This window comes from Cryptomeria japonica, chromosome 5, assembly GCF_030272615.1.
Source record: "Cryptomeria japonica chromosome 5, Sugi_1.0, whole genome shotgun sequence".
NCBI lineage: Eukaryota > Viridiplantae > Streptophyta > Pinopsida > Cupressales > Cupressaceae > Cryptomeria > Cryptomeria japonica.
The window spans coordinates 213,381,303-213,408,001 of NC_081409.1; the positions used below are offsets into that span (position 1 = coordinate 213,381,303).

The window sequence follows — 26,699 nt, forward strand, 5'->3', positions numbered from 1 at the left end:
TGAATGCTACTAAATGCGAATTTTAATTCGCATCTATCTCTTGTTGCGGATGTAAGAGTTGTTACTTGTTATCTTTATGTCAAGTTTTGGTGCTTCATTCTTTGAAAGGCCACAAGTGAGAGTATTTTCATAAACAATAGTTTAAAAGAAAGACACTGGTAGCAGCAGCAAAATCCTCGTGAGGTATTTACACAGTTTCATTTTAGGGTTTTAGTTGTGTTTACACATTTTCATGCTTTTTAGCTTACTGTTTTTTTTCTCCCATGAAGATTTGAGAGGTGACACGTCAGAGTACTTTTAGATACAATAGTTTTAGAGAAAGAAACCAATAACAAGTGCAAAATCCTCATGAGATTTTCACACAGTTCCATTTTAGGGTTTAGACATGTTTACTTAGCTTTTCATATTTGTGTTGTTTACTCCTCTAATTTCATATTTTTGTGAAACATTACAACATTTTTCTTTTAAAAATATTTGAAAATAATTTAAAACAGTAATACTGTATATTTGTCTTGGTCCTTGTACACATTGGCAGGAAACCTCCATACTCGATTATGGGGGAACAAATTTAGTCAGTAATCAATTTAAAATGCATCCGATTCAGAGTTGATTTGTAGAAAATGCAACTAAGAAATATGACTTTTGGTCATTGGTTCCCTAATATTTCTTGTTGCAAATTTAGGCTATTGTTTTCATATTCAGGCAGTTGCTCTAGTGTGCCCTTACAAACAAATAGATGCCAAAAAATCTCTATGACTCTAGTTAAATTAGTTTTAATTACTTACATATATGAATAGGAGTGGTGTTTTTAAGAGAAATTTGATGCAGTGAAATACTATAAATATATAAATTAGCTTTTTATTTGAAAATGCATTAAACAATAGGGACAAGATATGCCAAAAATGTACCCTAGGAGTGTTTCCCCTCTTAAATTCAGATCCACCTTTGCATGAATGCAAATAGACAAAATTCTATGCTGTACAACAAAAGTGTTATCATATATCCACACCATATTTGGTACCTTCAAGATTGTCATGAGTCTTTCTTTGAACAACACTCTTTGATATTTGAGACTTAGAAGTTGATCATCAGTGAAATCAGTGACCTTCTAGCTCTTTTTGTGACAGTGTTCCACAATAGTGTCATTATTTCACTGTGTTTGATACTGAGGGCCTCCTTTTCACTAGCTAGATGTTCTACCCCATAAGCCTGTGACCCACTTTACTCTTTTGACACATTGAATAAAACTATTCTCAAATAGTCTCAATCTACTGCAAAAGGAATATTTCACTTTCTTTGCATTGGATGACTATCATTCTCTTTTCGAAAAGGCAAACCGTTTTGAGATCTCTTCAAGGACAATGATGAACCTACTCACTATGATGATTGCCCCTTTGTCTATTATTTGTTGCACCACCACTGTTAAGAACTGTTGTCACTTTGAAATTTCTTTACTCTTTTGGTGAGTTCATGAACTGAACTGAGACAAGGGTATATACCGCTATTGTTTTGTTCTTCAATGTTGCAATACTCCCCTTAAGAGTTGATATCCTTACTATGGACTATATACCTCTGTCATACAAGCTCATGAAGATATTTACCACAATGATTGCTGATAAATACCATTAATAATGCAATGAGGACTGTCACAACCTTATCCTTCAATTTGGTCTCACTAATCACTAATCTTTGAACTGTGAAATATCCCTATGCCTTTAGGTGCTCTATGCTCATGGGTTATGCACTCATCATTACTCCTTTATCTATCACTGTGATTGCAAAAGTTGATTGGGTGCTTTTATGCTTTTGATCATTAATTGTCATTGGAGGTCTTTCATTTGCTTCCGCTACTTTTTGTAGGAGCTTTACAAAGTTTTACCTCAAGTGGAAGGAAGAGAATCACATTGTTAGTAATGGAATTAATGCAAAGCTTTGTTAACTAAGTCTATCAAATTTATCCCTATTTGTCTGTAATTATGCTTGTGTAAGGAACTCATGAGTTACTGGAGTGAACGCAAAGGGTTGTTTTTACAAAAGCATTTCCATAATAGCTAAAAACAAAATGTAATACTTTTGGGATTCCATGGACCTTTATGAAACAGACAGTCTAGAAGGGCTTTTCTATCAGCTGTAGTGTTATGTTTAACAAGGCATGTTGACTTGCAAACAATTCGGGAAAGTATTGTAAGAGTGACTTTTTTGTCAAATTTGTCTTTACATTTTTGGAAATGATCTTATGATCATGCCATTGCCACTTTATACTTGTGTCCACTTACATCTGAGAGAGATATGACAATTTATGCTAAAGAACATCTGGTTTTGTGCTCTATTTTTTATTTTATGGATATCATACTTCCAATTGAAATATGCATTTATTTTGCTTTTTTTATTTAATTGAATAAGTAATGTGCTTTCTTTTTGGTTTGATAGTCACATATATTATGGAGAGAGCTCACTGTAAACAAAGGGCTAATTCGGGTTGTTTTCGTGCCTTTTGTGAATGAATAAACCTAGAAACAAATTTTGTATTTATATGATTTTGAATAAATGGAATGATAGTAATTATATGGTTTTGAATAAATGGAATGATAGAAAGTAGGATGGGGATGGCCAGAATCTTGCAATCCAAACCGTTCAAAATAATTATTTCAATTGACACAAACCAAGCAATATTGCTCTTCCCATTATGGTTCACCACAACACCTTCCCTACTATCCCTTTTATCCTTCAAACCCTCCAGCCTCTTCTTCCTCTGCGGATCGAACCAAATGAAACCCCTATTATATGTTTTTAACCATTGAAACCCCAGATTCTTTTGGAAATATGCATTATGCTCCTTGGGAATTTGATTGATGACCCCTACCAATATTTTCCAATCACTACCTATTAGCATCTACTCTCTTCTACTCAAAGGGAGACGACCACTTCCTCGTTTGCTATAGCGCTGTGAATTTCCACACTTATACAGATGCAGAAAAATTCCTTTGCAGGCCTACAAATTTCGACCATTGCAGAGATACAGGAAAATTCAATTCCCGCCCCATCAATAAATAATAAAAGAAGTATGTTAATCTTGGTTTCACTTGGTGTGATTAGTAGTACACTTGTATGTGTGTTGACATAGAAGAATTTCTGATTTGGCAGATGGTGTGTTGACCTAGAAGAATTTCATACTAAATGCTTTGACAGTTTGTTAGCTTACGGTCGATATATCCTTTATAACGAGAGCCGATTATTTATATCATTCATTGATATATATTTTGGGGTGGTAGATAAGCAACAAAGAGTGTTTCTAGATAGTCATTTGACAACTTGACATGACAAGCCATAACTATGCCTAAGGAATGGATGTTTGAATAGCTTGCACCTGAGATAGAGACATAACTATACATATATATATATCAATAGTTCTAATTACCAAAAGATAGACTGTACCAAAACAAAACAAGCTTCACGAAAACTTAAACACAGAATGTAGTAAAAATAAATAAGGATTACAAATGGCAAGACATAATGCCTCCATGGTGACATATGCATGCAAGTTTAGGAGTAGATTGTACATAGTTAAAAACTATTACAAGCAAAAGAAAGATAATGCCAAGGCATTATACCGACTAACAATCGACAAGAAAAATTAAAGCCTAAGAATATGTCGTCTTTTAAAAGATCAAATTCTTCAACATATCGAAGTCCTCTTCTCCTCCCAATAACTATTGTTCATAGTCTAATAATACCCTCGAACTTCTAATTTTAGTGCAGTATTTGCATATAGCTATTCAAACTCTTAGCGATTACATTAATAATCATGCATGAGATAAATACTCCACCAACTTCTTTTTAATCGCATAAAGATCTTCCTATTTATAATTTTTCTCTTCTGTGCATGGTTCGATCGTTTTCTTATTAAATATTATACTAATACTAAAAGTCTACTAATTACTAGTTAAGAAAGAAACTTATAGTTTTTTATATTAGAAGCTTTTAAAAATCTCTTTTTACTTTTCCTTAAAAAGTAATTTAAGAGAACTTTTCCCTTTTTCATATCAATAAAATATGTGTAAAGCAAACTATCTTAAACATGAGCTTTAAAAAGAACATAATAAATTTACTTTATTTTTTAAAAGGTATACTTTAAATAAATTTTTATTCAATATAAAAAATAAGTTGAGTCTCGTTTATTTTTAAATATGTTAGATTTTGTTTATTAAAAAAAAAAAAAACTTAGTTTATAAATTAATAGATCTTTTATTAAAAAAATTTATGTCTTTTAAATAGAATAATAATACAATTTCAATTATTTTCTTAACTGAATTTTATATCTATAATTTGTTTATAATTTTTTTTAATTGTTAAATCAAAATTACTACTATCAAATTTTAGTTTCCTATTCTTGAAATGATCTAAACGCGCGTATTAAAACATAACATTTTTCTTTCTAAATAATCTAATAATTAATTAGAAAATAAAAACTAAAATAAAATTAAGCTAGGAATAAATCAGATTATGACAAATTAAATCTAACCTAATTTTTAAATAATTCCCTCTTGAGAACTAAATTATGTCAAAAACCAAGATCAAATCATTATGAGGGCCATTATTTTAGTTTTAGCCATCATGTCCTTACCATGTAATAACCAAATTCTATTTGATTCATAACTACCTCAAATTGGAATAAAAGTATAATAAAATACAAGAGATATTAGTTTCTAAAGAAGATTGAGTGATGCATTAAAAAAAAAAAATCATTTTTATTTAATTATCATATCTAGCCACTTCTTCCCATTATTAACTAAGGAATGATATATAGGAGTTGTAGAAGAAAGCCATGGAAGCTATTACATGAAATTTCTTTAAATAAAATTTACAAGTGTTCTATCAATTAAGGTCTTCCTCAATGCACTATTCAGGATGGTGGGATTCATTCCAAAGTGATAATTATTACTAGCACTACAAGAAATGAAATGATCCATAAGAAATGTAGAAATCTCATAAAACAAATTAGAATTGAAGAATACATATCCAACTAAAATAATATCGCCTATAGGAGCTTGAGAAAGACAAAATACGAAGAGAGGCACAAGAAGATTGTTGTAGGAGGCTATAAAAGTTCTAAAGAGTGCCAAAGTTGCAAGAAGAGAAACCAAAAGAGTGTTCCAACTGAAAAGGTTGATTCTAAACTAAGATAGAATATAAAAGGATGAGGCTAACAAGTTATTTAGATTAATCCTAAGAATTTTTATTGGCATAGGTAACTTACAAGAGGTTGTTTTTTTTACGATAATAACCAAACAAGAAAATACCAAGGGATGTGAACACATTGCACAAAGATTGATACATCACACTAGTTTCTAAAATATGACTACCTCAAAAGTGATTAGACACTAAAACAACACAAGCCTAACACAAAAGGACATAAAAATTTACACAAAAGATCATAGGAGACAAGAAGTAAACACTTTGAGAAGCACAAAGATTGACGTAAAGGTTAAAATGAGCCTTCAAATAGGCTAAAAGAATGGACAAAAAAGAGCACAAAATAGAATGGGGAATTGTAAAGGTATTTAATTTTTCATGTTACAAATAAAATCTTAATGTAGAATTTCTCTTATTGATTATAGCTATAAGATCTATCAAAATATAGAGAAAAATAAATAACTACATAATAATGAATGACACTAACATAGCCTTGTTTACTCTAGCGGGATAATCAAATTACTATTCAATTTTTAAGAAATCTACTATTTCATGCTAGGACAAATCATATTCTGGTCCATCAAATCATATTTAGGTCTATCAACATTACTTTAGATACCTCACTCTACCATGTGATAATTATTTGATGGTTGTCTTTCTATAAGAGATTATTGGGAATATCAATCATGTATATATAAGTGAATACTTTTGTTTTGTATTCAATGTATTAGATATTTAAACTAATATTATTCATATTACTGATTGTGAGATTGAACAAATATTTAAAAAATATATATATCCAAATATATACATTTTATTTAAATTAAAACAAATCATTTCGAAAGCCTTTTAGCTATTGTATACTGACTTTTAAGCGATTGAGTGCTATTTGATTTATAATTGCTTTAACTTCCCAAATAATTGCATAACAGATACTAGTATCTGAAAAAGATTACCCATCAAGCCAGACACATCAAAAGCTATGATTATCATTCTTATTTCGTTAGCCTGCCTGGCCACTTCTTCCATTTATTAAAAATTGGAAATGATAAATAAGGAATGCTAATAGGAAGCTGTTACATGAACTTGCCCTGAATGAAATTGATAAGTGTTTTGTCGCTGCGGAAGGCCTTGGTCAATACACCATCTGGCATGGGAGGATTTGCTGCAAACAGAGAATTGGCTGTAACCTGAACTCCTGGATTCTGGCTGCTCAACCCAGCGATGGCCACTGCATCTCCCACCCCCACATTCTGCTGGAAATGTAGCAATCCCTTCGGAAACACAAACACGTCTCCTTTCTCCAACACCTTGCTGTGAAACTTGTTTGTTGTATCGACGAATCCCACTAGCAGTTTGCCTTCAAGTAAAACCAAAATTTCTGTGGCTCTTGGATGGGTGTGAGGAGGATTAATTCCATCCACAGCGTAGTCTATGCGGACCAACGATATTCCAAGATGGTTTAACCCCGGAATCTGGTTAACGTTGGCTGCTGTTACGTTAGACCCTACGGCGTTGTTTGTGTCCCCTCGTCGCAGCCCTCCGAAGAAGAAGTCCTCTGCTGAAACCATTTTGGGGTCCTTGCAAGAGAAGCCGTTCACCGAAACTGTTCATATTCACATTCATATTCATGTTTGTTTAGTACTCTTACATATGCATAGAGAGAAAAAAACGAATTTCCATGCATCAAACTTTACCTGGACCTTGCATGTCTGCAACACAGAAATCTTGCAAGGAATCAGGATCTCCTCCCATCACATGGTCGTTGCAACAACATATAAATACACACAGAAAAATGAATCTCAAGCACAAGTGGACTGCCATTTTTCCCAAGAAGAGGATGTCAACTGAGAATTGAATGTGATTGAATTGCAAACCATGATTTAACATTATATAGTTGAAGTTGCGAAGGAGAGAATCAATGTCAGGTCGGCAATACCGCGTAAACCACGGCCTTGTTGATAACCCATTCAACACATCCATCCAAACCTCCAGAAAAGGCACCGAATGAACATAAGGGTCCTGGAGGCGGCTAGATTCAGGAAGGGAAAGCCAACGACAAAAAGCGTAAATAGCGCGTGGTTTCTTACATAGAGATTGGCCTATAAAAAGTCTTAAACCCTGGGCAATAAGGAACCAAACAAACGATAAAACGACTGAAAGAAAGAAAGAAAAAAAAAACGACAAATAGCAGGATTTAGACAAACATCCTTAGAGGGTACATATCCGACAAAGACACAAAGGCATTCCAGAAAAGGCGACAAAAACTTGCCTGCTTAGGAAAGGTAGAATAAATCAGAGCGAAGCTGGAAGGAAGGGCAATCAACGAGAAGGTAGGATTAAAACGGCGAAAATAGTTTGCAGTACTACAAGGAAAAAACCATGTTGGGCAGCCCTAGAGTAGAGATGGAAAGAGCCATTGATCTGAGATCAATTGAATCATTCATTTTATAAAATTAGTATTTTAAATAAATTCATTCACAAGGTTACCAAATAATACCTTTTTAATTATTTTTTAAAAGAGTTGTAAGGTGGTGACAAGTTATAGTAAAAATTTCTTCTTATTCTGATTTGTTTTGAATAATTTATTGTTAATTTTTAAGATATTTTGATAGTCTTATAAATGAGACAATAATTTCCATACATTAGTGAAAAATCTTAACAAAGAGGATATGTATATAGAGTCAGGACTAATTACAACTTTAGATTTGATGAGCTCTTTAATATATGGAAAAATGCACTAGTTGGAAGAAGGTATATAGAAATATATGCAGTTTATAATAACAAAAGACATAAATGTTATCAAGTCTAAAATGAAACGAGAAATAGTTAGCACCATGGAAACAATATTAAACCTCGAAGACTCTATATAGAAGATATTTATCTCACAACCAATAGAACAAAATTATATCTTGATTAGTAAAGGTCAATCATCTAGAAAAGACAATCTTGATCATGATGCCAACACTCATTCAATATATACACTCTTCATTAATGTGTTTGTGATAGTTCACCTCCTTCGTATGTGACAAAATCTACCCTCTTCATATTTTCTGTGCAAATATATAACTTCTATGATAACTCATGCTTAGTACACAAGACATTAGTTTGTACGAGGTAAGATGTTCTCTCTTCATTACTATTGTGCAAATATGTAGCTTCCTACAAGACTTCACAACATGATAATGAAAAATGTAAATTATTCTAAAAATAGACCTTCTATGCTTGTAGAATTGAATTTTTACAAATACAACTATGAAAATGCTACTAAATGGAATGGAAAATATAACAAGGTTAGAGATATTAAATTTAACAATTTTCCCTCCCAAATAAAACATCATATTTTTCTACAATAACTCATTCTAAGTACATAATGCATGAGTTTTTGTAAGGTAATATGTGTCCTCTATTTGTAATTGTTGTGCAAATTTGTCGCTTCCTACATGATTTCAAATTATGATAATTACAAATGTAGATTCTTCTAAGAATGGAGATGTATATTTAACATTTTTTATACAATAACTCCTTCTCAACACACAAGACAAGTTTCTATGATGTAACATCTAGCCAAGCTCCATCCTCCCAAACCAAACCTTCACTATAGGTTGTTATGTCAAGCGAGTAGATGAAGATTTCCCAAGGTCGTCCCAGAGAGGAACACAAACCTTCACTTCCCCACCTTCACTACCATGTCAACTTGAATAGGAGAGATGGATACTTAGAGTGGGTGGGAAGCCCTTCCTATCTCCCCACACTCACCCAACAATGAAATCTACCTTCTAGCTAATCCTATAATCCCACCCACAACTAAAATGGCAGCCCAAAAATATACTATTCCCTCCCAAAATTTTACAATTCTTACCCAGAACTTTACCCTTAGAATAGTATTGGTTAGTTTATCAACCTACTAGAATAAGGTGGGAGGGCATTGTAGTTGGTATTAGGTTCCTAGGGGTATATTTTTGGTTGGAGGGGAACTATAGCCCCTAATCTTTCCTTCTATTATTGATAGCCCCACCACTATCTCCCACCTACCCACCCCAACCTTCATCAGTAGGGGGGCACCTTTCCTCCTCATCTCAAGAGAGATGAATTTAACAATCCATGATTGATGAATGTGGGCAGGGGCAATTATAATGGGAGCAAGCTTCTTCTGCCCACATAGCTCACACATCCTTTACAACCATTAGCTAGCTATCCATAACATACCATAACATCATTCCCATCATCACATCTACATCCCAATTCCATCATATTTAGTAGCTAAGGTGCATTACATTAGGGCAAGATATAGTAGGACTTGCTCAACTGAAGATCACTTCTTCAGGGGCATTAGGCAAGATATAGTAGAAGGACTTGCTCAACCGAAGATCACTTCTTTAGGGCAAGATACATATTAAATGTCCATATACAATTAAATTAGAAAATTGATCTACATGAGAAAATGGCATCTGTCACTATATTGATAACAATTTACATATTAGAGCTCATCTATCACAAATAACACTTCCAAACTTTTGTTTCTCACAACCTCACACCACATATCAACTCATTGTCTCATACCATTCTATATCTATCACCCAATTAAACTATTCATTATATACCATCTGGGTCAACACTATTCTTCATAATGTTGGCCACAAGTAGATGTAACATGTATATTACCATCGGCCTAAAATAATGAATGCAAAAATATCGTGTAAGGATCTACTCCATGTTATTTCACCTTCCAAAATGAATTCTATACACAATGCTCCATGGACCCAAAATAGTACAAACCAATCTGTCTTACACAAAATATTTTAATCCATACCCAAAAATAGAATAAGAGGTCCACCACAAAAGAAACACAACTCCTTAGGAATAATAATAATTAATCCATATCATTCTTGGAATGATATCAGGATGAATAAAGCAACACATTCCTCCACACACTCTTGAAAACTTGAGGGTTTAAGACCATGGTGTGGGGCCACTCCTTAGGATCCAATGAATACTTAGACATTAATAGAAGGTCATAACCAAGACGCATGGTTTTCAAGGGAAAATGGTCCAACAAAAGCCTCTGACACTCAGGGCTGGTAAAAGAATGACACAGATCCCTCAACATAGCCACTTAAAAAACCAGGAACCGTCAGTAGCTGGTCAACTTAAAACTAGAACAATGCCCAAGGAAAAATAAAAACTTTGAGACAAGGAGAAACGCATCCTCTTAAACCCTAAACCCTAAGATTTTTCAAAGGTTTTACATGCTACCCAAGGAAGCAAAAAACTATTCCTATAGAAAGCATGTACGTTGTAGATAGAAAGAAACAATTACATAGAAAATAACATATAAATAAGGTTATAACTAGATAAATGATAAAATAAAACCAAAAGAACAATGTACAGAATAATGCTTACATTTAAAATTAGATAATCCTATACATTCATGAATGCATAAGATTATGTAATTGCATATAAGAATGAAAAAAGGAAAAGGAAAAACAACAGATGCAAATATTATATATATATATTTATATAAGAACACATGTATGTATATACATTCAATTATATATTATATATGTATGCATGTATCTATAAAAGAACAATTATAATAATATTAATATACTGGGGAAACCTCCAAAGAATGAAGTCAGTGAATCAAAATTGCCCTGGGGAAGTTTCCAGCCAGTTCCAAAAGGTCCCAAGATAATTTTACAAAGAGATGGAGAGTGCTTTCCTTGCCCTGGGTGATGTTTTAAGATCACAGAATGCGCTTCGAGGTAAGAAAATACATGGGGAAATCATTAAGGTCAATCATTCAATATTTTTGAGAAAAAATAATAATTACATTGGCAAATGTTTTTCAATCACATAAAAATTGTAGAATAATTAAGGCTAATCTTCCATTACTAATTGGAGAAAAAAAGTAATATAGCAAACACATCATATCTTAGTTGTAAGTATCCTGCATAACAGTATGAAATCTCTTATAGAGCCATGTTTTGGTAGGTATGCAATCTTGATCGAAGATTCTCTACTATCCTTTTGCATAGAAAACTCAAAATGTTTCATGTGTTAAAGGAAGATAAATATGGAGGATATCACATATTTAATATTTAATGTGAACCTACCAGTACTAATTTGTATTGAGGTTTGTGAGTCATGTACAGCCTTACAGGTGTCAGGACTATTGAAATGAAATCTTTCTTGTAGAATGGGAGAAAAGTATATCTCACATAGATTAATATAGTATATGGAATAATCCAGAGTATAGACCTAACAGTCAATTGTCGCCACTTTGCAAATCAAGAAATAGAGTAATTATTTGCATGCTGCATTTTAAAATGTAGAACATAGAAGTTATATCATTTGTATGCTACATTTTCTAGAGATATGCTTTTAGGAAGTTTTTTTTTGCTTGCAAATGTTTTAAAATGAAGTACATAGAAGGTGCAACTGAATTCTAGCATATCAAGATATGGCCGAAGGTTTGTAGATGCCATGAAGTAAAGAAAATTAATGACTTACCTTGTAGCCAGAGGGTTTTTAAAATAGCCAAAGATAACCAGAGGGTTATTAAAAGGCTTGAGTGCAACTACAGGCTTCAGCTGCAGATGCAAATAATTTCGATCTCTTTGGCAACTTCCATGTCCCCCTTATAATGGGTAGAATGCAGAAAGAAAGTTGGTGAAGACATAGGACATATGGTTTTGGAGTCAAGCATCCCTACTTGATCAAAACTCTCAATGTTCTCCCCTACCAATAAATTCAATGAGAATCTTGTATGTTGGTTTTCTATGTATCAATAACCACAAATGTGTGATAGTGGCATGGCTCATAAGGTAGTTTTATTCATATGGTTTGATAAGTTATCTTGTTCTATTTTAGGTTTCATATTGGGAATATATCATTTCCATGCGTATAAAATAAACATATGTCAAATGAGAACATGGCAGTTGTATACAACCTAAAGCTTGTTGCATTCCTTACTCTTATAAAAGAAATTCCAAGGCTATAATTAAGAGAATTTTTTAGAAGGAATCTTGGTCTCTTTGGAAAAGGGTATAGCAGTAGTGTCTAAGTTAGAATGTAGAGTCTTCCACAGTGAAGAATGTATATACTCCTTCGGTAATATTAATTAGTTTATAATCTATCGTGACAATTACTACAGATATAGCTTATAGAATGTACTTCTTAATCTCAAATGAATAATAATATCAATGGTTTTGTTATTTGTCTTTGCAATTCTCTTGTGAAAGTGAAATTTTGTTTGTGGGTTTATGTACTTGTATCAAAAATTAGAAAAAAAAGATATATATATATATATATATACTATTAATATATATCACGCAAGGCAACTTATGGTAAGTGTGCATTTAATGAGACATTAATGCTGAAGCTGATCGAATGCCTTTAAATTGGGAATTGGGGTATTACCATATTTTCACATTACATGTTCGAGTTGGAAACACTAAGGTGGTAGTGATGGTCATGCCAATTATGTTTAGGGAAACGAAACCATAAACAATTTTGTAGGTGAAGTTGTAGATAAATAGTTACAATGGGTCTTGGTGAATGGCCACCCGTACATAATGCATGCAGTCAAGACAGTGCTGGGGTTGGAGTTTCTGATGGCGTATCACAGGCATAGGTTCAGTTTGGATATTCTGGCTTTTTTTCTTGCCATGTTGTTATATGTCAGGGTTTCCAAGGAGGGCAAAAAAAATCACCCATATGGTGTTGGATCATGCGTATTTGTGTGACATTGATGCAGTCAATGAAAATGTGGATGAGAACCTCATCATTCCCCTCCCACATAAATATTACATTGGAAGGGTTTTTAAATTTTTTATTGTGCAAACACAAGATGCACAGTTGTTGCAGGCACAAAGGAGTGATATACTATGTAGTATCAATTTCCTCATGTATGTAGCCAAAATCAAGGAACCCGAGGAGGATGATTGGCATTGGGACTACCTGACCACTGAAGGGTTGGTAGATGAAGATGAAATTTATGAGGAGGATGCGACTGAGATTGTAGGGGCACTGGAGTTGGTGAGTGGAGAGGAATGGATTGAGGATGACAGACGTAGTGTGGAGGAAATTGCAGCAAGCGAAGCTCATGCTAACTATGGACAAGATTTCCTGCTCATCTTACAAGCCAAGAAAGCCAAGGAGGAACGTGAAGCTGCGGAGGCGGAAATGCACACTTGGAATGTCTCCTAGCCCTGAAGTATGGTGCAAATCCTTCATTTTGTTTTGATGCTTGAATTTTGTATTGTGGGTTATGGGTTGTAATGGGTGATCATTTGAAATGCTACTGGGAATGTATTTTCGGCTACAAGACAAATACTGTTGTATCCTTTTTTTTAAATCTTAATATAATGGGTGCTAGCCCTACCTAGCTATTCACTTATCAAAACAAATTGTTCAAATAATTTATTTTGGTGAATCTTTCATTATTTTGGGGGAAATGGAATATATTATAATGGGTGTTAGTCTTGGACAACTGTTTACTATTAGAGTTTATCAGATTGTCACTTTTCTAGACCTACCAATAGGTAATATGATATTTTATTGATTTAAAGCTTCAAAAAAGATTACAAAAATATTGGAGTCGTCAAATAACCTCCATCTGATCCATCTATCTATACTCACCACCACTGAAGCTAACTCTGAAACAAACCCTAATACCCACCTCCCATCCTCTTCTTGCAAGCTCTCTGCATCTTGCCTTCAGCTCATCCGCTTGCTAGTGAACAAAGGGTAATGGGTTTGTAGGCTCCACCAACCCTTGAGAAATGATGAAATCCACTCCTGGAACAATCCACTCCTAAATTGAATCTATCCCTCCTAGGTATTCTGCATCAATTCAAGTTTGCAAGGCCCTCTTCACCTTGTCTACATCCTCTTCAAATTCTAATCCCCATGCTCTTCCATCAATGTGTTGTCTTAGCTTTGTTCTACAATCAACCTATAGGATTCAGCATTAATTCCACCTCTATAAGTGTAAATGAGGCACTTTTTGATTTAAGTTTATTCATTACCTGGATTTAAATACTGGATTAATTTATTCACTTGTAATATTAAATTACATTAAATTTTATCTTTAATTTTCTTTTGGCTATCCATACAATGAGTTGCAAGTGCTTGTTAACTATAAGTCTGTAATTAAATAATCAATCAACTTAATGACCGTTCGATGATCACAGATCAATGATATAAGCTCTATAACATGTTGATTTGAGTACCAACATAATCTTAATATTAACAATATTAATACATTAGCTTATTTTGTGAATCCACGAACTGCTTGGTATAAAAGATAAGTATGACAATATTCACACATTAGGCAATAAAAAAAAACACTAACACGTCTCGATTCCAATGATTTTGAGAATGAATATGGTTTCTTTGGACAATCACAACGAAAAACTAAAAGCCACTTCACGCACGTGCAAAATCCAAGGGTTAAGTTACATGCATAGGGGACATCACTCGCAGCTAGGAGCCTAAGGGTATAAAATATTATTATAACAATATTAATGCATAAGATGATATAAATGCATTAGCTGATTGCTAATCTTTATCTGCATTAACACGAACACATGTCTTAATTCCAGTGATTTTGAGAATGAATACATTTTCTTTGGAAAATTTGTACCAAAAAATTAAAATCCACTTCACGCACGTGCAAAATCCAAGGGTTAAGTTACATGCATAGGGGACATCGCTAGCCGACTAGGAGCCTTAGGGTATAAAACATTAGTATAACAATATTAATGAATTAGCTAATATTGCTGATCCGTATCTGCATTAGCCAAATCAAATAATTAGTCAAAACAGCTGTAATATTGTGAAAGTGTGAATTGGGAACAACGTGTCACATAGCAAAGAATAAAACAGTCATATCAAATAACACTATAGCCCCATCAACTAATTTGATTCACATATGATCCATGTAACATCACTACCAGTTGGCTTAAGGTTTCAAAATTAATACCACTTACTCATATGTCATAATTTAATAAATAAAAAATATTTGGCTTTAGATTACTCGCATACTAACTTAATTGTTGTTATCTTGTTAGCTATAAAACCTTTTCGATTTCAATTGCCAAATCAAGTAAAAAAAGATAGTTACGGTGGTGGTTGTTTCTGTAAGAAAAATGTTGGCCAACTTCTCCCTTTGGAATTTTGTTCAAATGGATCTGTTTTGGGGGGAGGTCAGTCACGACAGACTAAAAAACATTTCCTACTTTAAGGATGATGACTTCATACGCAATGTTTCAATCATCCTGGATCATGACTATCTTGTAGCGGAGGGTTGTTAAAAACTATATGTGGAAATTTAATCACTCTTCTTATCATGGTGTATAGAATTAGGCACGGTATCAAAGGCGAAGTGGGTTGTCACTTATTATATTCATGAAGAATGGAGAGGTTGCCTAGAAGATATCCTAGTTAGGACGTGGATGGGGATGGGTTTGCTGGTTCGTGATGAGGACTGGTTCTAAATTGGTGAAGGCTAAGCGGACCCCTCTGACTCTATTAATCCATTTAATCTTTTGAGTGTGCATGACAATCAGGAAGTGCGTAGGGCAGCTACAAGTGAAGGCCTTAGTACCATTGAGGATTATCTCTGCAAAAAAATAGCTAAACATGGATGAGGTTGTCCAAAGGGAAGCAAAAAGGTGGTATAATGTAAAATAATGTAATGTAATATTTTTTCTTTTGGTTGAAAAGGACGGTGGAGTGGTTGATTAAGGGCAATAGTCGAATTTCTAGGTGAGGTGGTGACTTTCTGGCAAAGGTGGTCAACTGTGGTGATGTAACTTCTCGGTCTCCACTTTTGTCTTGGGCATGGGAGGTTTTGGTCTGTGTTTTTCCATGTAGACCTCTATATTTAAGATTGGAGCATGTAATGGGGAAATGGATTAGTGGGATGGGGTCTACAACTGTTGTAGAGAAAGGCTCAACTTTGCATGTTGTGTACAGGTGGTTTTGTGGTATAGGACCATGGGAATTTTTGGAGGCCCCAATTTTGGCCGAAACTATGATAATTATGTAAAATTTATTGATATCAATAATAAAATACTCATTTACAAATAAAAAAATATCACCACTAAATGACATGCATTGGTTTTGTACGGTAGTGTAAATCACCAGTAAAAACAACCTTACGCATTAAAACATTTCTGAATTCGCTAGTAAAAACAAGCTTTCACATTAAAAAATGTCTCAATTCGCTAGTATATTTATTACATTTATTGCATTACAAGGCCAAATCACCAGCACTAATACATTTCTCTAACACATGGGAAAAAATGCTTTGCCAACAATTTTTTCCTAATTTGGGGCGATTGCCAACAATTCACCAATAATAATTATATTTGATTTTCAAGGGTACCGAAATTTTTTCCAATAATAATTATATTTGATTTCTATGGGTATCGAAAAAATTGCCAATATTTTGCTACTATTCCTGACGGGGGGGGTCTTAAAGTTATTGCTGTTGGCGGGGGTGTTACATAAATGGTTAAACATAAGATTATTTTATTTTATGAAAAATTATCTCAAATATTACGATGGAATTCTTCCAAAAAGGTCTCATAAAAAGAAATTTAGATAATGTTACCTGGTCGAGTTGCATGGAATAAATTAAAATTTAATAGAATATCTACAGGAAAATTCATAGAGTCTCATATATGAGAGCTTATCAATTATCAAAAAAGATATGTCCTTACTTTTATTAAATAATTATAATGCCATAATAGAATCAAACGGTTTGATATTAAGGTTCATTATATGATAATTGAGGGAACTCCACTAGAAAAACATCTACAACTTGTGTATCAATGAGATTCTCATAGAAGCTAAGTTTTTTCTTGAATGTTTGATTATTTTAAATTTTTACATGTAACTAGATAATGAAATATAGTTGACTAGTTTTTGATTGAGATATATGGGTTTTACAGGGACTTGAAACCCAAATCCAACAAATTTAGAACTAGCAAAATACCAAAGTATAAACAACTACTAAACAGTAACAAAAATAGTAGAAGCTCCCCACCGAACCAAACAAAAAGATACTAGCCTACAACACAAAAAAAGAAGGAAACGACTAACTAAGAGCTTTCATGAGCTCAACATTCTTCTGAATCATACTATTGTTAATCTCTTCGAGTTCATCCATAATAAATCTCAAGTTGCCTTTTTCCTATTGTTTGCTTCTGGTCCAAGTAGAGGGCCCCGTGGAAGTCTACATTGCATTGTATTTCTTGTCCAAATTGGCTGCTGAAGACGGATCCAAACTGGCAAGCTCGGCTTTCAGTATTGTAATTTTTTTGTTGACCCTTTTGAGGACTTGCTCATTGATAATAATAGCTTCTCTTCTAATCTCCACCAGTCCCCTGAGTTTTCCCATCAAATCATCTATGCCTTTTTCTAAGCGTGCAATCCTAGACTCACACTCTGTTTTTATAATCTCAATATCCTTCATTATTTTCTGAGTCAACTTCAAAAGCTTTTCCATTTTATAAAGCTCTAGATTCTTAGTAATTTTGTTCATGATGTCCTTGATGCCATGTTTAAGGATGTCAATTTCACTTATAACCCAATGAAAACATTTCTCTTAGTTGGAAATTGAGTTAACCAAGAGCATGTCAATATCCATCTCATCTTTTTTACACTTCTCCAAGTCCACAATTATGAGAATATCTAATTTAATTTCTTCACCCCCTTTAGTTTGGGTCTCCACCCTTTTCCCCATTTTCTACTTTTTTAGACTATGAGGGCCCAAATTATAGGAATTGGGAATTAAGGATTTCAACTTTTCCGCTGCCCGTCTAGGTGGATTTTCGCTTTTCCTGCTACTAGTAGTGCCGAGAGTTGGCTTTGGGGGGCACTGTCATCCTCCGAGGGCCTATAATTTGAATCATTTGGCACATGGATTTCGTTCCAATCCATGGCCATTCCACCCTCCTCCTCCTCATCAAATTTTGTATCTAAGACTACATGTATATCCTGGCTATGAAAGGGTTTAACCTAGTCCACTTTAGCGTACTCCATGATGAGGAGGATTAACCACTCATGTAATACACAATTTTAATTTTGTTTAACATGATTTTGAATGTGATGCTCAAGAGAAGAAACTAAATAAAATGACAATGAATTTTTTTATCATGCCTAAAGTGATATAAGATCGTAAAAAATGAGAGGAAAATATGCTTGCACAATAGCCATTGAGGGTTATATACCTCATGATAAATTCCACCATGCTTGCCTAGAGCGTCAGAAGATCCTTTCGGTTGTAGTGTCCATTTGGATTTTTTCTAACTATGCTTCTTCCACTCTATTTATCATAGAAGATAGAGAGGCATTGTTCTGATTTTTTTCTTTCTCTATAGAACTTCCTGCCTTCCATACTCATCCCCATAATCTTAGCTATGAAGGGCTCATCAATCCTAAATTCAACCCCATACACACTAAGAACCCCTTTGTTCCAACCTTTCACAAAATTGTTTGCTAACTTGTGATCCTGGCCATGGACTTTTCTAACATAATGTTCTAGACTACCATCCACAACTTTCGTCCAAAGCTGTTTATTTTTTTCCCATAATGCACATGATGACGGTTCCATTTTGTTCTTGTCTCCTCCCATATAACTATTACCTCTACAAATTTTGGTATTCAAACTAAAACTAGGCTTAAATGAGAAGCTAAAAAACCAGATCCGCAGGAACAATCTGGAAGGATGGCTCCACTTCTTTCTAGGAATGCCTTTACACATATGAAAATATGACAAAATTAATACTCTATCAATGAGATATTATCGATGTCCTTCCGAGCCAGCTCACACAAGTGAAACGGGAAGGAACACCCCTCCCACCACTATTTAATATCGTCACTAATCACACCAATACTTTCCACATGATCAAGTTGCCTATTGGCCTCCCTAAAAATATGGGAAATTTGAATTTCGTCTAGCTTGGCAATCATATCAAAGCATTCCTAAATTATATGTTTAATAGTCTAGATAGGGGAGGCCTTTTTACTCAAGCAATTAATGATGTTTAGAGAGTCACTTTCCAACAAGACCACCTTGTACTCTCCATGTATAGCCATTTGAACCCTAATGTAGGTTGCATTTGCCTCATCAAAGTGGTTTGTTTGAGTGCCCACAGCTAAGACAAGCCTACCATTATCGTCATGAGCAACTCCCCCACAACCTATCAGCCTAGGATTTCCTTTGGCCACCCTGTCAACATTAATTTTGATCCATCCTCTCGAAGGAGAAGCCCAAACAATGTTGGGTCTAGTGTGCCTTATCTTAGCAATTGGTCTGGAAATGTCCCAATCAATGTGTCATCTATTAATTATGTTTTAATCTAGACCTGAAGTCACAATGGAAGGATCAAGCTTTTGGGAAGGACATGATGAAATGAATTTTTCCTTAATATTGGTTTGAATGTGATGGGCTACCAGAATGGCAGGAGATTCCTTGTCTCGAAAAATATGATTATTTCTTTTCTTCCAAATGCCCCAGGCGACATGAGGAAGCATAAAATTCCATAAGACAATAAGAGAATGATTATTAGAGTGGAAAGACCTTTGGGACCAACAATTGAGTAGGCTGTGAGGGAAACACCAACTAACACCCCAAAGATTAACAAAGTGTGCCCAAATATCCTAGACAAAGGGGCAATGCATTAATAGATGATCCACATCTTCAAGAATCTCCTTACAAAGAAAGCAACAATTCAGCATAGACATCCCTCTTCTGCACATATTATCAATAGAGAGAACCTTATATTGTATAAAGAGCTGGAAAAAAATATTAATTTTGGGAATCAATAATTTGTTCCAAAGGCATGAGCAGAATGAGGCTAGAGTAAAAGATCTATAGAGTAGCACAAAAGCCTGAGAAACAAAAAGGCCTCCAGAAGAAGATCCCTCCCAAATCAAAGAATCCTTAGTAGGGAAGGATGAAATATGAACATGTTAGAGCCACTTCTGGAGGGGGAGGAGCATTGGGTCAATAATAATAAGGTCAATCCATCTGCCATCCGAAATATAATATAGTTCATTAGTTAATCTAAAGGAAAAATTCCATTTCCATCTTATTATCTTATCTTTTCAATTCCCTCTACGCATATTACATCTTTTTGGTTTGTTTTCTATCAGGTATGTGTCTATGTTAGATATGCTTTCTTTAAATTTTATTTGACTAATACATTTTCATCATCATATTTTTCTTCAAAATGCTACTTCATTCTAGTTTTTTGTCATGTTTTCTCTCTTGCATTAGGTTGTCTTATGGTTCCTTATGCACCAACACAAAATTTCATTTAGCTTGCATAGGGTTAAAGATTTTTTTCAATTACTCTTTTGATAACTTCAAATGGTATTCAACTTGGTGATACTCTTTCACTTGAGGCCCTCATTGTGAACTCTATTCAATCTCACTAAGATTCTTCTCCAATGCATGTGTATATTTTCATGAGTACTAGAAGTTATCAAAGTGCATTGATATACAAATCTATTTCTGTTCATATTTATATCATGAAATAGGCTATTGTCCTTGGATATTATTCACAAGAAAACAAAAAAAACCTTTCCAGATCAATTTTTATATAGGAAACCCAATATCATTTATGCTTCACCCCTATCAAAGTGGTGAATCTTGCTTACTATTCACAATAGATGTCTATAGGAAACCCTCCAAATGAAGCTATTTTTAATATCATTCATCTTCTACATAGGTTGAACTCTTTATGGATGAATTTTCTTTGTGAACTTAGAAATGATTTCTTGAATACCCTTGAAGTATATAATTCATTCTTCTAAGATCTCATTTATAACGATAACAACCATTTGACCTAAATCTATATTTCAATTTGGATCACTAAGGATGTATTTTGAAGAATCAAGTTGATACTTTAAATGCTATCAACATCAACATGGGAGATGGTGAAGCAATTTTGGAAAGTTTTTGTAGTTTGGTATAGAAGGCATGAGAAATAGCTTCTGATATTGACCACTACTTTTCCATGAGTAAAGTTGAAATAGAAATAATGATCATCCATCTACTATACATTTTTGAGATTATTTTAAAAATAATAGTTGATTTGTACTTCTCTCTACTTCTTTGTTCATTTGACATCTAAATCTCTAAAACACGATTGATTAGGTCTCTTGATTTGATGAAATAAAAAAAATTACATTTATCAAAAAGGTAAATAAATTTATATTTTGTTTCCTTTATCTTCATTTGATTGTTTGATTAAATATATATTTAATCTTATGTTCATATCCAATTTAAAAAAAGTATCAAAGGTTTTTCTTGAATCACCTATGGGAGATTGTTCTTACACCATTTTACCTTTCCTCATAGCCAAATGCTCTTGCATTTTCCTTATCAATTTCTGACTTTATTTGATGCTCTTCATGTGGCCTTCAAGTTATATTACTCTTATATTTAGTTCTTCCATTGCCACCATTTGAGTTGATATGAAACTATCATAAAAATTCCTTCATAAACCCAGAAACAACAAACCACTCTAATACCAAAATAAGCTCTAAGCTCTTAACAACAATTATTAAGGATCAATAAGAATATTTAATATTTTTCTCATTGCTTGTGCAAATGATTTATATTAAAGAATCAAGAGCACTATGATCTAAAACAAAAATAAATGAGTGGTAAAAGTTATATAATTCAGATTTTTATCCTATAAATCCTAAATGTGAAAGAAAACCTACTTTTATGGTAATGCAATGTGTTTGCTACCTTTCTTTCTTCTCTTGGGAAGTAATTATATCAATAACATAAGGAAACCGAAATTCTTATGAAATAATATACATCTCATTTCAAACTATAGTAATCAAAAGAATTTGTTCTAAAGAATTAAAATGCATATATCAATCATTAATAAAAAAACCAACATTTTGTAAGAAATAATTACATCCTCTTAAAATTTCATCCCTATTTAATTCATTTGATAGATTAATTGTAAAACAACCAATAATCCAGATATAAAATTCTTACTCTAAATACATTTTTTATTTATTCCTAACTCCAAAAAAACTATTCTAAAAAATTTAGAGAAAAAAATTGAAATCAATCGTCTGCCGAAGTATAAAAACAGTGAGAACATACATCATGTTTGACTGCCGACTGTATTAAATAAAATCGACAAAGTGACAACGTGCGTAACAAACAAAACAAACACACCGTACAACTCTAAATGCATGCATTTTCTCAACTATAGAATTTTCTGCTCAAAATAATCTACCTAGAAAATTCTATGGAAAAGAAAATAATTGATTTCCTATATCAATGATAAAGGAAATATCTGTTGCCCCATATTTGTATGTGAAGGTGTCTATAGTCTGAATCATCAGGGACAGATGTTCAATATGCAGCGAGAGAAAGTGACGAATTGCGAAATTTTAATTAATACTTTTATCCATAATAAAATGGCCTTTTCCAATGTTATAGACAATATAATTTCGATGGATCAATAGCTGATAACATTCACACGTAAAATTTGGACTTAACTTATTTGATTTTAGCTGTTGGACGGACGGGTTGAATGGGTTGTCATATATCTTATCAAATACCGTTCTTAATTGATATTAAAATGTTTTACGCGGTATTGCCGACCTTGCTTGACTTTGAATCTCTCCTTCAAAACTTACACTATATAATGTTGAATTATGATTTGCAATTCACTCACATTCAATTCTCAGTGTTCTCTCAGTTGATACCCTCTTCTTGGAAACAATGGCAGGCTACTTGCGCTTGACATTAATTTTCATGTGTGTGTTTATGTTTTCTTGCAGCGAGCGTGTGATGGGAAGAGATCCTGATTCCTTGCAGGATTTCTGTGTTGCAGACAAGCAAAGCAAAGGTAAAGTATGATGCATGGAATTTTTTAATTTCTGTTTTAGCTCTCTGTATACATGTAAAAGTACTAAGCAAATGTGAATATGAACAGTTTCGGTGAATGGCTTCTCTTGCAAGGACCCCAAAATGGTTTCGGCAGAGGACTTCTTCTTCGGAGGGCTGCGAAGAGGGGACACAAACAACGCCGTAGGGTCTAACGTAACAGCAGCCAACGTTAACCAGATTCCGGGGTTAAACACACTAGGAATATCGTTGGTCCGCATAGACTACGCTGTGGATGGAATTAATCCTCCTCACACCCATCCAAGAGCCACAGAAATCCTGGTTTTACTTGAAGGCAAATTGCTAGTGGGATTCATCGATACAACAAACAAGTTTCACAGCAAGGTGTTGGAGAAAGGAGACGTGTTTGTGTTTCCCAAGGGATTGCTACATTTCCAGCAGAATGTGGGGGTGGGAGATGCAGTGGCCATCGCTGGGTTGAGCAGCCAGAATCCAGGAGTTCAGGTTACCGCCAATTCTCTATTTGCCGCAAATCCTTCTATGCCAGATGGTGTATTGTCCAAGGCCTTCCGCAGCGATAAAACACTAGTCGATTTCATTAAGGGAAAGTTCATGTAACGGCTACTTATTAGCATTCCTTATTTATCATTCCTCATTTTTTAATAAATGGAAGATGTGGCCAACGAAAGAAGAATGATAATCATAAATTTATATTTATATTTTTTATTTTTGTTATGTGTGGCTCAATCTTCTTCAGGAACTAGTATATGTTATGGTTGCCATATTTTGGGAAGTTAATGTTAATTTAAACAAGCAGAGAAAAACATATAATATAATATAAAACAATTATACTATTACAGAAACAAATATACAACACATAACACATTAGATTATGTGGTTCACCAAAACTGCCTATGGGAATTCAAGGAAAACATCTATTAACCAATATCTAATGCTACATCATACATGGACTGAACACAACCATTTATACAATCACATTCAGCTGTGAAATCAAGAGTTGGGAGAAGGCGAGTGGTCATGTGACCATTGGTCTTCACATTCCCAACAATCTCGCCCTTGAAGGCCAGCCGATGCAGCCATGCACTGACATCCCCTTCATTTCCACTTCAAATCTCATATTTCAACCAGCTTACAAGATTTTAAACTTCGCAAACTTTTATTCATGTACACTTCAAATAAATATTCTCCAAATCAAATCAAAGTCAAAGACATCTTCGCCTACTACTTTATCTATTAATCATAATCAAGAACACCACTTCCAGCAGGATCAAAATACACTTCTCCATCAAGAAAAAATCCCCTCAAAATATACATTGCAAAGTCACCTACTTCTGTGCTCCCCTTCTCTGCAACCCCAAACAGAGCATCTCAAATTTTTTTATAATTGTTCATTATCTCAAACAAGGTCAACTTCATTTTTTTGTTTTCTTCTTTCATCTAACCCATCACTGTGCATAGAGGCTCAAGCTCACTTCCTGCAATAGACTCTTGTGGCAAGCTATAATCTACTTGATTATTCATATTCAATTCCTTTCGGATCTTGAATTGCTCTCTATTCTCACAACCATAAGTATCCATAGCATTTCTTTCCTTTTCTTCTCAATATTCCTTTCAACCTCTGAATCGCCTCTATCAACATTATCCTCTTCTAGTCTAGGAGTCATACCAATTTCTTCTATAGAAAACTGCTTTTCCTCACTCTTGTAGTTCATGCTAATCATTGTCTTGTTACTCGGTCCTGAATAGACCTTAAAGGGCTAGATATTTGTATCACTCTAGACAGAAGGATCAATAAAGCACCCTCCAATCAACCTCTTGGCATCGAAACAAGTGTGGACCATATCCAATATACATGTTTTCCTAGTAACAGTTTCTGAACCCTTCGAGAAATTACTAGTGTCTAGCCTCAAGCCTCTCCATTTCACATGTCCTCCTCTCATGCATTCTCTTCTAACCATCTTGTTGCTTGACAGCTTTGTCATTGCAATCTCTCTACCCAGCTCATACTTTGTATTCTTTATCAATTGCTTTTCCTTTCTTCCCATCGCATGTCTCTTGTGCATCGAATCCCGGGAGAAACCCATGATTACGGTGTAGAGTTGGAAATCAGCTTCCCGGGTCCACGAAACTGAATCCCTAATTTGTTCTGGCAAATGGAAATTGACCCTGGAAATGAACCCTAGAGGCTCAATAACAAATCTCCCAGAAACCACCTGGCCAACAACACTATCCCCCTTGTTAGTCCTTGTAGACCTCAACAAATCCACCATCCCTAGATTTCTCTAGTGTTCTTCTGAGATCACCCCAACTTTGAGTGGGGATTCCTCTAAATTACCCTCGACTATTTGGCCCCTGGATTCCTCTGCATTCCCTGATACCCAACTCTACAGTTTGCCACTAAAATGGAAATTTTCCTCCTCTTTGCCTTCGAAGGACAGTGTGGGTCCACACGTGATTCTTCATTATTTCATACCGAATGATCCCTGATTTTTCATTATACTATCCCACTCTTCACTAGATAGAGTACACAATTTCCTCTTTAACCGAGCAATAAAAGAAACTGCTTCAGCTACCCGAGATGACAGAGAAACAAGCAGACCATTTCGTTTTCTATCACTTTGACCTTGCCCTGGAAATCTAGACTCCACACATGAACCATACATGTCAATCCCAACCAAAGCATCTTGGTGTTCAACCTTCACGATAGGGACAACATCAATTTCCCGTCCAATACATTCCATAACTGCATCAAGAGTGGAGTAAGAAACAACCCAGTAACCTCCTCCTTTTTAGTTGAATCCTCCTCTTTTTTCTTGCCATCCCACTAATGTATAGAGTGCTTGAAGTATGAAGAAACACAAAATGTAAAACCATTATATATTTCTTAAATTTCACCTTCTTTTTCTTTTTCATACATCTCCACTCAATCCAACCACGATTCTTATACCAATTGTTAATTTAAACAAGAAGAGAAAATCATATAATATAACATAAAACAACTAAATCATAACAGAAACAAATACACAACAACACATAACACAATAGATTAATTGGTTCACCAAAACTGGCTACATCCACAAGAAAGTATGGAAATCATCTATCAACCAATATCGAATACTACATCATACATGGACTACACACAACCATTTATACAATCACATTCAGTTGTGAAACCAAGAGTTGGGAGAAGGCGAGTGGTGATGTGATCATTGGTTTTCATATTCCCAGCAGCTAAAGTAACTATAAATAAAATAACATTCAACCACTTCAAAGTCAATATATAAAGGCTAAAATGCTTTAGGAATGATTTTCATTTGGTTTCTTCTAACAATTTACTAAAATATATAATATTTATATCTCACAATTATTAATATAAATAGTGTTAATTTATATATCTATTATATTGAATATGTTATCATCTTTACTTATTGTGGCTCACAATGAAAGCACTCACTTTTATATTTAATGGATGATATTCACAATTTTTATAAATGGCAACCATTAAATAATCATGATACTTGTTTGAGAATAATCAAGTTGGATCATCTACAATAGAATTAGGTATCTAATGTAATATTGATAGACC

The 26,699-nt window shown here is 34.0% G+C and overlaps 2 protein-coding genes across 2 annotated transcripts; one reads left to right on the forward strand and one right to left on the reverse strand.

Moving 5' to 3' along the window:
- Window positions 1-6,269: 6,269 nt before the first annotated feature.
- LOC131030176 (putative germin-like protein 2-3) lies at window positions 6,270-6,948 on the reverse strand. The gene is made up of 2 exons (XM_057960874.2): window positions 6,891-6,948; window positions 6,270-6,799 (listed from the first exon to the last, which is right to left on the reverse strand). Exons 1-2 carry the CDS (start codon window positions 6,946-6,948, stop codon window positions 6,270-6,272), a joined length of 588 nt encoding a protein of 195 aa, XP_057816857.1.
- A 16,018-nt stretch (window positions 6,949-22,966) lies between these two features.
- On the forward strand, window positions 22,967-23,710 carry LOC131030175 (putative germin-like protein 2-3). The gene is made up of 2 exons (XM_057960873.1): window positions 22,967-23,093; window positions 23,181-23,710. Exons 1-2 carry the CDS (start codon window positions 22,967-22,969, stop codon window positions 23,708-23,710), a joined length of 657 nt encoding a protein of 218 aa, XP_057816856.1.
- Window positions 23,711-26,699: the final 2,989 nt, after the last annotated feature.

What these genes read in the sequence shown, in the direction of transcription:
- LOC131030176 (XM_057960874.2), bottom strand. Translation starts at nt 6,948, where the DNA reads ATGGGAGGAGATCCTGATTCCTTGCAAGATTTCTGTGTTGCAGACATG. An exon ending in TGCAGACATGCAAGGTCCAG is followed by an intron (nt 6,800 to 6,890) that starts GTAAAGTTTGAT and finishes GAATATGAACAG; the next exon opens with TTTCGGTGAACGGCTTCTCT.
- LOC131030175 (XM_057960873.1), top strand. Translation starts at nt 22,967, where the DNA reads ATGGCAGGCTACTTGCGCTTGACATTAATTTTCATGTGTGTGTTTATG. An exon ending in TGCAGACAAGCAAAGCAAAG is followed by an intron (nt 23,094 to 23,180) that starts GTAAAGTATGAT and finishes GAATATGAACAG; the next exon opens with TTTCGGTGAATGGCTTCTCT.